We start from the raw sequence: 12,703 nt of genomic DNA on the forward strand, positions 1-12,703 counted from the left end.
GATGCAGGGCCTGTATAACCAGGTCCTTTGTTTCACTCACTCTGTGTTCCAGTTTTTCAGGCCACCAGCTTCAGCAGCACACTTAGGCACTTGTATCAGGATGTTCGGTCTTCATTTTGGTTTGATTCAGTTTTCTATCATTTCAACAAACCTTAGTTTATCGGTTAATTGTGGTCCTGTGTCCATCATTACATTCAGCTCATGAGTCAGCTGTAACAATACTCTTTTAGGTTCATATATTTGTAGATCTGACTGTTCATGTTCAGAGGCTACTGTCAATCACTTAAGAGTGTGTTTCCCAAACTTAGGTTCAGGACCCACAATGGGTTGCAGAGATGCTTTTGTTTTGGTGTCATCTGGCAGAGGAAAGTATATAACAGTAATATGATATGTAAACTTATTGTAAAAGAGGCAAAATCCCATGTGAAATATACAGGGTGGGGAAGCAAAATTTACAATATTTTGAGGCAGGGATTGAAAGACAGTGTATGACCAATTAGTTTATTGAAAGTCATGAGAATTTATTTGCCACAAGAAAACTGACATAATAGAAAATGTTTTTGTTCTATGTGTCCTCCTTCTTTCTCAATAACTGCCTTCACACGCTTCCTCAAACTTGTGCAAGTGTTCCTCAAATATTTGGGTGACAACTTCTCCCATTCTTCTTTAACAGTATCTTTCAGACTTTCTGGTAATAGTTTTGCTCATAGTCATTCTCTTCTTTCCATTATAAACAGTCTTTATGGACACTCCAACTATTTTTGAAATCTCCTTTGGTGTGACGAGTGCATTCAGCAAATCACACACTCTTTGACGTTTGCTTTCCTGATTACTCATATGGGCAAAAGTTTCTGAAAAGGTATGGATAATAGTGTTAGGTATGATTATGACATCAATATATGTTTGGTTTCAAAACAATTGACGTAGTGCCTGCTGAGAAAAAACAACTAAATGTTCATTGTAAATTTTGCTTCCCCACCCTGTAATGTGAACAACCTGAAATGTCTTAAGTGAAGTAAGTGCAATTTTAACAATATTCCACCTGTTACTAAATGTTTTGTGTATTTGTAGACCTACTGTGATCTGTAAGTTATAATGTACATGTGTAAATGATAAACTGAAGCATGATATTGTTAAAATTACACTTATTTTTTCAGTTTGTTCATGTTATTCACAACGTTTGAAAGCATTGTTTGTAGAAGTAAACATTTTCATAATCCAATTTTACTTTTTTTTTCTCTCTAAAACATAGAGAAAAGTTTGAAGTTGACATTATTTATATATTATTATATTATTATTTTACTGGTTCGGCCCACTTCAGATCAAAGTTAGCTGAATGTGGTCCCTGAACTACAATGAGTTCGACACCCCTATTTTAGAGTGAAAAAAGTAAAATTATGCGATAAAAATGTTCACACCTACTATTCTTTAAAACAATGTGAATAAAATGAACAAACTGAAATTTCTCAAGTGCAATTTTAACAATATTATGTCTCAGTTTATCATTTACACATGTAAATTACAACTTACAGATCACAGTGGATCAATAAATACACAAAACATTTAATAACAGACAGAATATTGGTAAACTTGCACTTCAGACATTTCAAAATTTTCATATTTGTTCGGGTTATTCGCGTTTTTGTGAAATGATAGTTTGTTTTAGTGTACAGTAAAATGACATGAAAATGTTCACATTTACAAAGAGAAAAATTTGGAGTTGTATTTATAGGTTATTATGATAGTATTTTTCTGATCCGACCCACTTGAGATTAAATTGGTCTGTATGTGGAACCTGAACTAAAATGATTAATATCTTCAGTGTAATTTTTGTGTTTCACAAATTCATCCCGCGGGCCAGACTGGACCCTTTGGTGGGCTGGATTTGGCCTCCGGGCCGCATGTTTGAAACCTCTGATTTAGAGGATTAAATTTTAAAAATCTACTTCGATTCACGTCACAAAGCTGAAAAAAAGAGCTATTTTTCTGTGCACAAGAAAAGTTGACCTTAAAGATAAGTGGTTCTCACTAGACTGTAGCTCTACAAACATAGTGATTTTACAGAATATGATGCATTGTTGCAGATTAAATTGCGACTGTATATAAAGCTGAGTGGTAAAATGACACATGTACAACCTATACATCATATAGAAAACAGTGACCATTTTACTACAGTTGCTTCTCTTTGCTGATATTACTAAATACCTCATAAGCAATGATGAAATGTACAAAATCTCACCACTTCCCCTACTGATAAAACCACACTTTTAAGACATTCCCGTGGAATACAATCACTGATTAAATGGAAGGTACTTATTGTGTAATGCACTTAACGCACTGTGCTTGGAAGCCCTTTACAGTTGATCGGATCGATGACAGGTCAATACCTTCCACTCCCATAATTCCTAAAGCTAATGACTGTGTCAGAACATGATGTCACTGATTTATTTAGTCAATACCTGTGATTAAAAAGTCTGAATATTTGAGTATTTTTCCATCTTATGATCTTCATTGCATGTTTTTTTAACACAGGAGTGCATTAAAGTGAACGTTAATGGATGTGTGGTGTTTGTGGCTCATGCTGCAGTGTTTCTCCTGACCCATTTTGTGCTCTGTGGAAGTTCACAGAATATCCACACAAATCAACACAAGTGAGCGAATAGTCTGTCAAAGCTGTTTTAATAGGCGTCACATGGAGGAAAAAGGCTCCCACTGCTAAAATCCTCAGTCTTCCTATGTGGGTGATTAAAAAAAAAAAAAAAAAAAACAACCAAAAAACAAAAACACACCCTCACCTCAAGCACTTGCACCATCACCAAGGGATGATGATATCAGATAGTAATCATCAACACAGTGTCATAAGTTTGTTCACCTGTTCAGTATCAGTTCAGTAATTATTACTCACAATAACAGGAGTCACAGATTTCAGCCCTGTCGGCAGGTAATGGTCAGTTTTGTTTGTTATTGAATTCTCACACACACACACACACACACACACACACTGATGGATGGGACTAGTGCTAATAATGAGTGAGGGAACAATGCCAGCGTTAGTCTTCCTGTGGTTTACCTGAGCTCGGAGTGATGGCTGACTTAAACTGCTGCATCCACGACTATCTGCAGCGACAGGCTAGCTAGCATTCAGCTATTCCTGTTATATAAGAGGATTCATAGACATCTCCTATACCAAACTTTTTATTAATAAAAATACACCTGAATTCTCTTTATGTACAACAGCAAAGAAACATTTTCACCTGCATATTCAAGATTCATTTTAATATTAGGTATAGATTTTCTGTATTAGAAATATCACTATATTCTGAAATGATGATCTTTCAGCTAATGTAATAATGATCATTTCACCCATAAATCATAGAAGTACAATATTTACATATAATACAGAGCCCATTTAAACTGAAACAATATTAAAATAAATGTTCAATAGATACAAACTTTTTAATTCTATTTATATTTCAACCTTGTCAAGGAGTCCTTACACACTGCAAAATTGTAAAGCCATTCTCCTCTAACAAACTATCAAGTGCAAACAATTTTTATCCATATATTTATATATAAAAAAAACTATGATTGCAGCATCCAGCATTGAGACAGAGGGCAATAAAGAGCCGCTTCCCAAGTGCTTCAAAAGCTGTCTCTATAATATTTCACTCGTGTTCCACTGTCATGAATTCAAAATGGGACAAACAAGAGAGAATGGAAAAAGAAAAAAAAAAAATTGTGCAAATACAGTTAGTGTGATTCCTCTCTGATTAAAATCTTTGTAAAGGTAGTAAAAAAAAAAAAAAAAAGAAAAATAAGTCACAATGTTTTTTGTGAAGTGCTGCAGACTTCAGCTGCACAAAGGGATCACCCAGATGGTGAAAAATTAAAAACACAGCTGCTCCAGAATCCCTCATCTCACTCCCTTTATGCATTTGAGGAAAAAAAAAAAAAAAGACAAGATACAGGAAAATCTCCCACATAAAAGGTAAGAGGAATCACCACAATGTTTATATGTGTCTAGTCTTCACAGATCTACAGGCACAAAGGATTGGGTACTAGAGTTTCTCATTTTCAGTCTAGACACAACATGATATCACGAGAAATGGAACAAGGGGGTCTAGTTTCTAGTCCTGTTTCAGCCAATTAGTTGTCTAAATATGAGCAGCGGCACAAACGGAGGATGTGGGTGGTTGTAGTGATGAGAATGTAGGTGACACGGTAGGTCATGTGGTTTGTGAGTGTGTATGAAGAAGCGCTGCAGGGCCTTGGCCTTGGTCATCCCCGTCTCTGTTGCATGGAGCTGTCATTAGCAGCACCAGCACTGGGGCTATACTACTGTTCCACTGGGAGAGTTGGCTGGGTTGTTTTGAGATGATAGCAGTCCCTGTGGAGAGACAGATAACACACATTGATAACAAACAACGGAGTAACAGGACTACAATAAAGGGGGCAGAATAGTAAGGCCATGAGGTTGCAGAAGTGCTATCAACCATCAAAATGCTGAGGGTTTTGTGTAAATATTTCAAGAAATAACCAAAACCTGTGGCTGCACATAGTGGCATAAACAGCTTCTGAATGCAGCCAGAAAATGCCTGTAACCCAAACCGTGTGATTTTAAGGGGGGGGGGGGGGTGTCACATCAGAGTATCCTCCACAGGCCTGTCACTCACCACTTTCCCAGGCCTAGCCCACGTGCAAACGAAACCCTCCTGACAGGCTGTAACCAGACAGTCCTCAAGGAAGATTAACACAGTGAGTCTCTCATGAGCGATTTTTTTGCACACCAGCGGCTCTAGAAGGGGCACCTCCTCCATGCGTGGGCACAACGTAGTGCCCAGAGTCTTAGCTGCTTCAGCTTTTGCCGTCCGTGATGAACTAAGCTGATTGAGCTTGTCGCTGCTCTTACTGTTAATGTGGCCCATGCTGTGGTTTCGCTTGTGGTCCTTCTCGTGCCGCTCCTTGCGTGAGTCGTGTAACGACAGCGTTGCGAACTTGCTTACACCTGTAGCAATAAAAGCACTGTCAATGATACTGTTTCCCTTGGTGGTGGTGGTGGTGGTGGTGGTGGAGGTGGTGGTGGTAGTAGTGCTGCTATTGCTACTGCTGCTGCCTGTGTGACTGTTGGGGGTGCTGCCCCCTGCTGGATTGGAGGAGTGCGGCAAGCTGTTGGACCGAGGCAGAGTGCTGGGGAGGGAGTTAGCCGGGTTGCCACTGGAGCTACTGGTGCTTACGTTGTCCTTACCATTGCTGCCACTGGGATTAGTGGTGGGGGAGGATACAGTAGTCAGAGTAGTTTGTCCAGTGGCTGGAGGGCTTGTGGCACTCATTACATTAGTGTGAGTCCTTGTACGAGATAAAGGGAGGTGAGGAAATAGAATATCCTCTGTAAGGTCCCACAGACAGAGCTGCGTATCCTGACCCACTGAGCCAAACCTGTACGTCACACTTACAGGTCTACTGTCTGTAGAGTTCCTCTTCGAAAGCCGAGAATGTGAACTGTTTGCCCGGTCTCTACCTACACCAAAGTGAATCTGCTCATGGAAGTCCTCATCACTGCCGCTGAACTCAGCAGGAGGGTCACCGTCTTCCACACTGGTGGTACAGTGGTCAAATGCCACCACACTCACCCAAGACTTGTGACCGTGCCCCCGTGCGATCACTCGACAGTCAGAAAATGACCAAACTGTCACTAGGTCATCTTCCCCTCCTGCCACAATGTACCTGCCGTCCGGGCTCCAGCACACACACAGTAAACCGCCGAAATAGCTCTTCATTGTCCCATGGAGCTCTGCAGCATCAAAACCAAATACCCGCAGGAAGCCATCCTGACTCGCACACGCTAGAAACTTTCCATCAGGAGAGAAGGCAAACTCATTTAGCGCCCCCTCTCCCACTGTCCAGCGCAGTAATGGGTTGCGAGCGGACTTGCTCTTGCAGGTATGCACAGCATAGTTTTCACCCTGCTTAAGGAGCTGGTAGTGAGGTGCAGTGGTGCCACAGGTGTTTTCTACGTTGTACAAGTACATGCTGCCACTGGAGTGAGCCACCAAAAACAGGCTCTCTGAACCAGGAACCCATCGTACACATGTTACCCGTGACTTGTCTATAAGCCTCTGGGGAGAAAAAGTGAAACAAAGAAAAAGAAACTGGTCAGCTCTTCATTTCATTAGGTTCATTGGCTAAAACATCACTGTTGCATGCCTAAACATTTAACTCATTAGGTCTTCTCCAGCATTCAACATTTTCATGTCCACATAAATATGCTTTACAAAAGCTTCTTAAAATGAAAATGATCAATGTACACAAAATAACTTTCACATTACCAGATGAGGGAAAAATGCCACAAAGCATGGAAATTGAAATCACAAATACTTGAAAATACTGAATAAAAAGGTGGTTGTCAGGCTAATGTCTGTCTTTTGGAAAAGGACATGTGGGAAGGGTGCAAAAAGTTGTGGAAGTAGTTGCTGATCAGATCCAATCAGGTGGCAAATTTGGATATACATGATTGATTCCAATTCTTTGCACCTATGTTCATCAACACAACCTGAGTAGCCAAATTAAAACAGAGTCAGCAGCATTTTACAAACGTCTCTGTTTTAGGTAGAAAGGCACTGGTCTGATATTGATATCGGATACTGACCCAAGCAGCTTGATTGGGCATCATGACATGTCTCTAATCCACAGGCTGATCTGTTCAGGTCTATGGTAAATGGTCGGTACTTTTATAGCCCTTTTCCACACTTTAATGGTGCCCAAAGCTGTTTACAAAGCCTCACATTCACCCATTCACGTACACACTAGGTCACACACACAGGTCTATGTAAACCAACATGTCTGTACTATGTAACAATTGTAGACAAAAATATTATCAGAGTGGACATAGCTTGAATCTGCTGAAGTGACAGAACATGTCGGTGTAGAACCCACCTCTTCATTGAAGAGTTTGCTTGTCTCCTTCTTTATCGGGTCTATGAGCTGCACCTGGCCGGCAGAGAAGCCCACAAGCAGAGACACACTCTCTGCTGTAGCTGTGAGGGGGTTGAAGTCATGACATGTGGGCTGCGTTCCTTTGTATATCCTCTTGTCTATGGGCTTACTCAGATCAGCAGCCTGCAATGATACACACGCAGATGAAGAAAAATGCAAGTATTATGATTATAATGGAGATTTATGCAGCTCCTATTTACTTTGTTAAAGTAAACGTTGCCTGTAAGGTGACCTCTAGGTTTCAATGGCGCCATTTATCTCAAATCTCAAAGCTAAATTAGACTTTTCTCCAACTATGAAAACTGACAATTTATCTGTCAGCCACAGCCAAGGAATTATACAGCTAATTCAGTTTAAAGAAAAATGTCCTTCAAATAAATCCTCTTGATGCTATTTGCTGTGCCAAATATGAGACACAGAACTGGATGATATACTGAATCTGCTCTTTGTTGTTAAAAGAAAGATGGCAATTAATTTTTACCCCTGCGAGGTAATTATCTAGAAAGGAAGGGAAACTCCACTATTAATTAAGTGTATAAGATATAACTATAAAGCTGTCTAATGTCTTTTGAGTTATGAAGCGCTAAATAATTTTAAGATTTCTGGCAGGCTGTGGTACTTAAAACTGTCAAAAATATTGCTAAGTTTGCAAACCAATTTAATGCATTTCCCCACAAACAATTCCCTAAGGATTCAATCATCACACAATAGTTCCCAAACCACTCAGTCTGAATAGTACATTTCTCTTGGTGGTTCAGTTTAGGATAGATGGCTTACTGCCTGCCAAATTCAGCTACCCACTGAAAATCCACACGACAGTAATTACTTCAAACACAGACTCAGTCTGGACTTCTGGCTGTGTGCTGTACAGTTACATTTTGAAGGTCAACTCGCTGAGGGAAGTGACCGTCTACCAGTAGATTTAGAGGCAAGACACACTAATTAATCTATAGAACAGATTAGATCATTAAAGAGGGCTTCCCCACACATTTTTCAATGTCTTTTCTAATCCACATCAGGGACCAGGGCCTTTTCTATCCATCTAGTCCTATTCTTACTTTAATCTAAAACAGTAACTGACAGTGTTTTCTTAGTCGCTGTCATGTGCCTCACTATTTGACCCGCAGTGAAGTCTCAGATGTTCCTCATTAGGTGACTTCAAGTCACTTCAAGATGTGGGCACGTCTCCCCCTTTTGTCAGCAGACTATTGTTGAATATCATTAGACAGACAGGGTAAAATATATGCTGTCAGTGTGAGCTAATACAATCAAATGCTACAGGCAACAGGTGCCAATTACATTTTGGTTTGTTTTATGGGAGATTCATTTTGCTTTTTAGCACATGTATCAGATGTGACTGGAGCTGTAGATGATATCATATGACATACATATCCGTGAGAACAAGCATGAATCAGTTTAAGGACTCATTTGTGCCTGTGTTTTTAACAGTAGCATGAAAAGTCTAAGGTCACACCTGCTGTGCTGCCAGACAGTACACCACAAATTGACTGATGACTGAGCTTGTGCCTTTATTTACTTTTTAATTGTCTGCAGTTATCTGCATTCTGAGACTGTCCTCTATTTGCTGTCGCAGGGTGCCCATTTGTGATAATGGGAGGTCAAGTCAATTTTCCTTGGGAACAATAGAGTGACTATGGATACATACATTTAAGTTAATTCCAATAAATCAAACATTGGGTGATGACAATTATCCCAAAAAAGCTTCATGTGGTAATAATGATCAATATCTCAGTATATATATATTTTTTGAGTGTATTTTGTTTATATTGCAGGCTAAAGTCCCTGCAAAATGTTTCATAGTTGTATTTTTAAGTCAGTTTTCTTCATGCGTATTTATGAATGTTCAGCCACTAGAGTTGTGAACATGTTCGTCATGCTCTGTCCATAAAGAATTCTTTAAAGCCACAAATAACAATTTGGTTTCTTTCCCTTTCAATCAAGCTCATTAATCAGCTTCTAAACATGAAAGAAATCACTTGACCTTCATCATGATTAGTCATTCAGTCATTGGCTAACTGAACAAAAATCGGTTCTTAGACCAACACATGACATGCAGATCATTTGCATCTCCATATATGGCCCAGCAGGTATTACTGCCAGGAATAGGATTGTTTTATGACATACCAATAACATGTGGCAATCTCTTAGTTCAGTCATACTATACTGTAGGCTAGTTAACAAAACAGTCCTTCCTGAAAAAGCTCTAATGTGTTGTCAGCTGAACCTATGCAGCACAATGGTTTCATCTTATTTTTGGATGGTGTTTTGTTCAAGTCTACAAAAAGAAAAACATGAGCTTAACTGTTCTTTCCTGCAAGACTTGTTCTATTCTGTGAAGTTGCCAGAGTTGAGTACACTCGTAGACTGTTTATGAAGCATGGCTGCTTTGTTAGATTTTATTTTCTGTAACCACATCATCAGCATGATCATCACTGTCACAGCTGCCTCTTCCAAACAAGATCAAACTGCACTGACATCATCTCTGTGTGCAACCAAAGAGTGGCATCACGTTGCATCACATCCACTGCCTGGCAATACAGAGCACACATCCTTACATCACTTTCAATTTAACATCTAATAGCTAATAATAAAAATCACGACTATGTCTATGATGAGGCACAATGAGGAAGTCACTGCTTTTGATTTGACACTCATATCAGTTTCATTAACAGAAGAGATAAACAAAAGCATCTTAAGAAGTGACTAGTCATAGGCACGTTTTCTACATTGCATTGCTACTTGCCAGTGCCCGACAACTTGAACAATGTAGAAACTGACGGACTTTGAAGTGTCCACAACTCTTACTGAGCCAAAACAACTGTGGCGATGTTAGCTAAGAATGCTAATTAGCTCATAACTTAGCCTGGTTTGCTACATGGCCTTGGCTTGACAACCTGCGCACTTCAATGACAGAAGCTAAGAGAGTTGACAGCCAAGGTGCAACATGTATGAAGGTGGCAAAACAATGGACTTCTAACGGACAGAGCGGGCTTCGAAGCCGCAGTCAGTATTGTTTACCTTTCTCACGCCTTTGTAGATATAAAAGTATAGTTCCCGGCCCACATTGAAACAGATCCTGTCGCCGTTGCCGGACTGGTCGTTTACATTGACGAAGGAGACCTTGACAGGGTTGGAGCCCTGTGAGTTGAAAGGCACCCTGTTCGGGCGGCTGTATTCGGAGTGAGTGAGGAGTTTGTAGACGCCTTCTCGTGTGGTGAATTGAGTTTTAATTTCGTTCATCTCCTTCCCTCCTCCCTCCGCCGCCATCTTGGAAATTGGCGTTCATCCTTGTCAGAGCCCCGGATGTACCAACAGCGCATGCGTTGACCAGTTGAAACCCACTAGGCATGCGTACAGAAAAAATAAAGTCATGTGAGGCCAGACGACAAAATAAACAGTGAATGATTATAAAACGCCCTCTTTTACAGAAAAAAAAAATCGTTTGGAGTATGCAGTAAAAATAAATAAATAAATAAATACTGGTAGTCTAAATAAATTCCTTTGACAGAAAATGTATAATATCTTTAATATTAACAGAGACACTGATTTAATTATGGAAGTAGCAGCTACCCCAGTTTATAAACCTGCCCAGTTCCGCTCTAAATGTCAGCAAAGCTCATCTCTTTGATGTCTCACTTTACACAAGCACCATCTTATTTCTGCAAACTATTTCAACTAGATGGAGTCTAACTCCGGGAAATATCATCTTACAGTGATTGCGACAGTTCTCTACAGTTACATGGACACTCAGCTTCTGGCAGTGTCTACTATCTACTGGAAACATCAGGATTGCGTAATAGATGAGGCAAAGTGTAGTACACTGCCATCATCTGGTCACCCTCGATCACATACACCAGAATAGGATTAGTCTGTTATCCTAATCATATTATTGACTCTATTATGTGATAAGAGCCTAATTCATTCATTCATTCATTAAATCATTGCATTGCATGTTGCTTTCAGAATTCTAAATGTGACATGAAATGTGAAGCTGTAGATATACAAACTCAAGCACAAACCAAAACCATTTGTCCCATCTGCCGTTAAGTTTTTAAATAGCCTGTAGATGAGCCTGTTGGGAACAATGCACAGTTAACTATGATTTATTTATTTATTTGTTTGTTTGTTTGTTTGTTTGTTTGTTTGCAGTATTTATTGTACCATGTGAGATTGATTGTTTTGGTGATATGTGAGATATGTACACCTCTGTTACAAATCAAATTGCTCTTTGGGGACATCAAAGATTTTTCAATTCAATCAGTCAGTCAAAATAAGGTGAGTATTTTCAGTATTTCTTAGCACTGACTCAACAAATCTGTGAAACCTACTGCAACCATAGACACCATTCTTTTTTTGGTGGTGCTAGTGAAGACTACTGGCTATCACTTCAGACCAAGATCCCCCTTAGATGCTGAGATTAGGCCACACCATATGGTTCACACAGGGGCATTATCATCCTAGAAGACACCATTCATTTTTCCATTAAAATGTCACCCCTGTGTAAATTGACCTAAGTGAGCTTAAACATTTTATATCCTCTCACTAATGGCTTATCTAAACATATTGTAGCCAATGCTTTGTAACTGAACTTTTCATTAGGCTGTATTGTGTAACATTCTCTCCCAAGCAAAGTGACGTATGTGCAATGCAAAGCGCTGGGTTTCTGTTTCAACTTGTAATAGTTTATGACACACATGAACAGGCCTAATCATGTTTTTATTGCAATAAATTATCCATCTAGTATTTCCTGACAGTAGGATTTATGACATGTATTTTCCCAGGGACATTAAATGATCACTGTATGCCTTTTCTGTATCAAACATGCATCTCCAAGAAACAAACTCACTGTATTGAAGTTTAAACTCTGAATATTGTGCTGAATTAAAAATCTATATTTGTTAAACTTCACTGCACTATAAGACAAAGGCTCAGTGCAGGACCCACACCAAATCCTTACCTTCATCACTTGTCTGTGGTACTGGACTAGAGCTTTCTAAAAAGTAAATCCTTGCAGTTGTGGGTCATAAATCTTAAGACAGCTGCAAACCCCTCCTGGTGGTTATATTTTTTAGATGAAGCAAATCCCAGAAAATTGATTAGTAAGTGGCACAGTATATATTGTGAAGTTTGTGTTAGAGGCCGTGAGGTAAACTCAAATACACGTAAAAATGTCAAGGAGTATTGTTTTAATGTGTAACACTGATGAGAGTAGTGTTAACAGGTCTGTTTCAATGTCCCACTGAAACTTGTTGCAGTGAATTGTCCAACTGAAACTTGTGAGTCACCCAAGTCTTGAAGGCCAAAAAAACCTGTTATTCTGGCATCCATAGGAAGGCCATGGTGTGTTTCTAGTGGGGCACCATGACAGCAGCTGATAGCGAAGGCAATGCACAGCTGTGACGACAAGGGTGGGTGTGGGGCCTAATATCCAGACAAGCTATCAGGAAAGCTCTCATCCTGAGTGACAGGCACTTCTTGTGACTCTGCAGCCCTATAAGGGCAATAAAGTTTAGGGCTCTGGTGTCTCCCTCACAACCCCCCTTCCAGGCTTTTCTTAACACCCCCCCCTTACTGTAGTGAACATATCTTCTGGAAGCTTCTGAATGGGAGCTTCGAGAAACCACCCCTTAAGTATAAAAAGACGCCGTTATGTCACACGGTCTGCATAGAGTCGTAGGACACTGACTTG

The 12,703-nt window shown here is 39.8% G+C and overlaps 1 protein-coding gene across 2 annotated transcripts; it reads right to left on the reverse strand.

Annotated features, from left to right (window-relative positions):
- Nucleotides 1-2,662: 2,662 nt before the first annotated feature.
- On the reverse strand, nucleotides 2,663-10,313 carry wdr20b (WD repeat domain 20b). Of its 2 annotated transcripts, XM_030128323.1 has the most exons (5): nucleotides 10,033-10,313; nucleotides 6,934-7,116; nucleotides 5,246-6,116; nucleotides 4,674-5,005; nucleotides 2,663-4,387 (listed from the first exon to the last, which is right to left on the reverse strand). In XM_030128323.1, exons 1-5 carry the CDS (start codon nucleotides 10,279-10,281, stop codon nucleotides 4,331-4,333), a joined length of 1,692 nt encoding a protein of 563 aa, XP_029984183.1. In that variant the 5' UTR covers nucleotides 10,282-10,313; the 3' UTR covers nucleotides 2,663-4,330. The 2 variants fall into 2 exon arrangements, with proteins under 2 accessions (XP_029984183.1, XP_029984181.1); XM_030128321.1 differs by having other exon boundaries at nucleotides 4,674-6,116.
- Nucleotides 10,314-12,703: the final 2,390 nt, after the last annotated feature.

This window comes from Sphaeramia orbicularis, chromosome 24 (assembly GCF_902148855.1).
Source record: "Sphaeramia orbicularis chromosome 24, fSphaOr1.1, whole genome shotgun sequence".
Lineage (NCBI taxonomy): Eukaryota > Metazoa > Chordata > Actinopteri > Kurtiformes > Apogonidae > Sphaeramia > Sphaeramia orbicularis.

Coding starts and splice junctions, on each gene's coding strand:
- wdr20b (XM_030128321.1), bottom strand. CDS start 10,281: ATGGCGGCGGAGGGAGGAGGGAAGGAGATGAACGAAATTAAAACTCAA. Junction 7,117..10,032: donor TCTACAAAGGCGTGAGAAAG/GTAAACAATACT, acceptor GTATCATTGCAG/GCTGCTGATCTGAGTAAGCC. Junction 4,388..4,673: donor GGGCTAGGCCTGGGAAAGTG/GTGAGTGACAGG, acceptor GTCTCTCCACAG/GGACTGCTATCATCTCAAAA.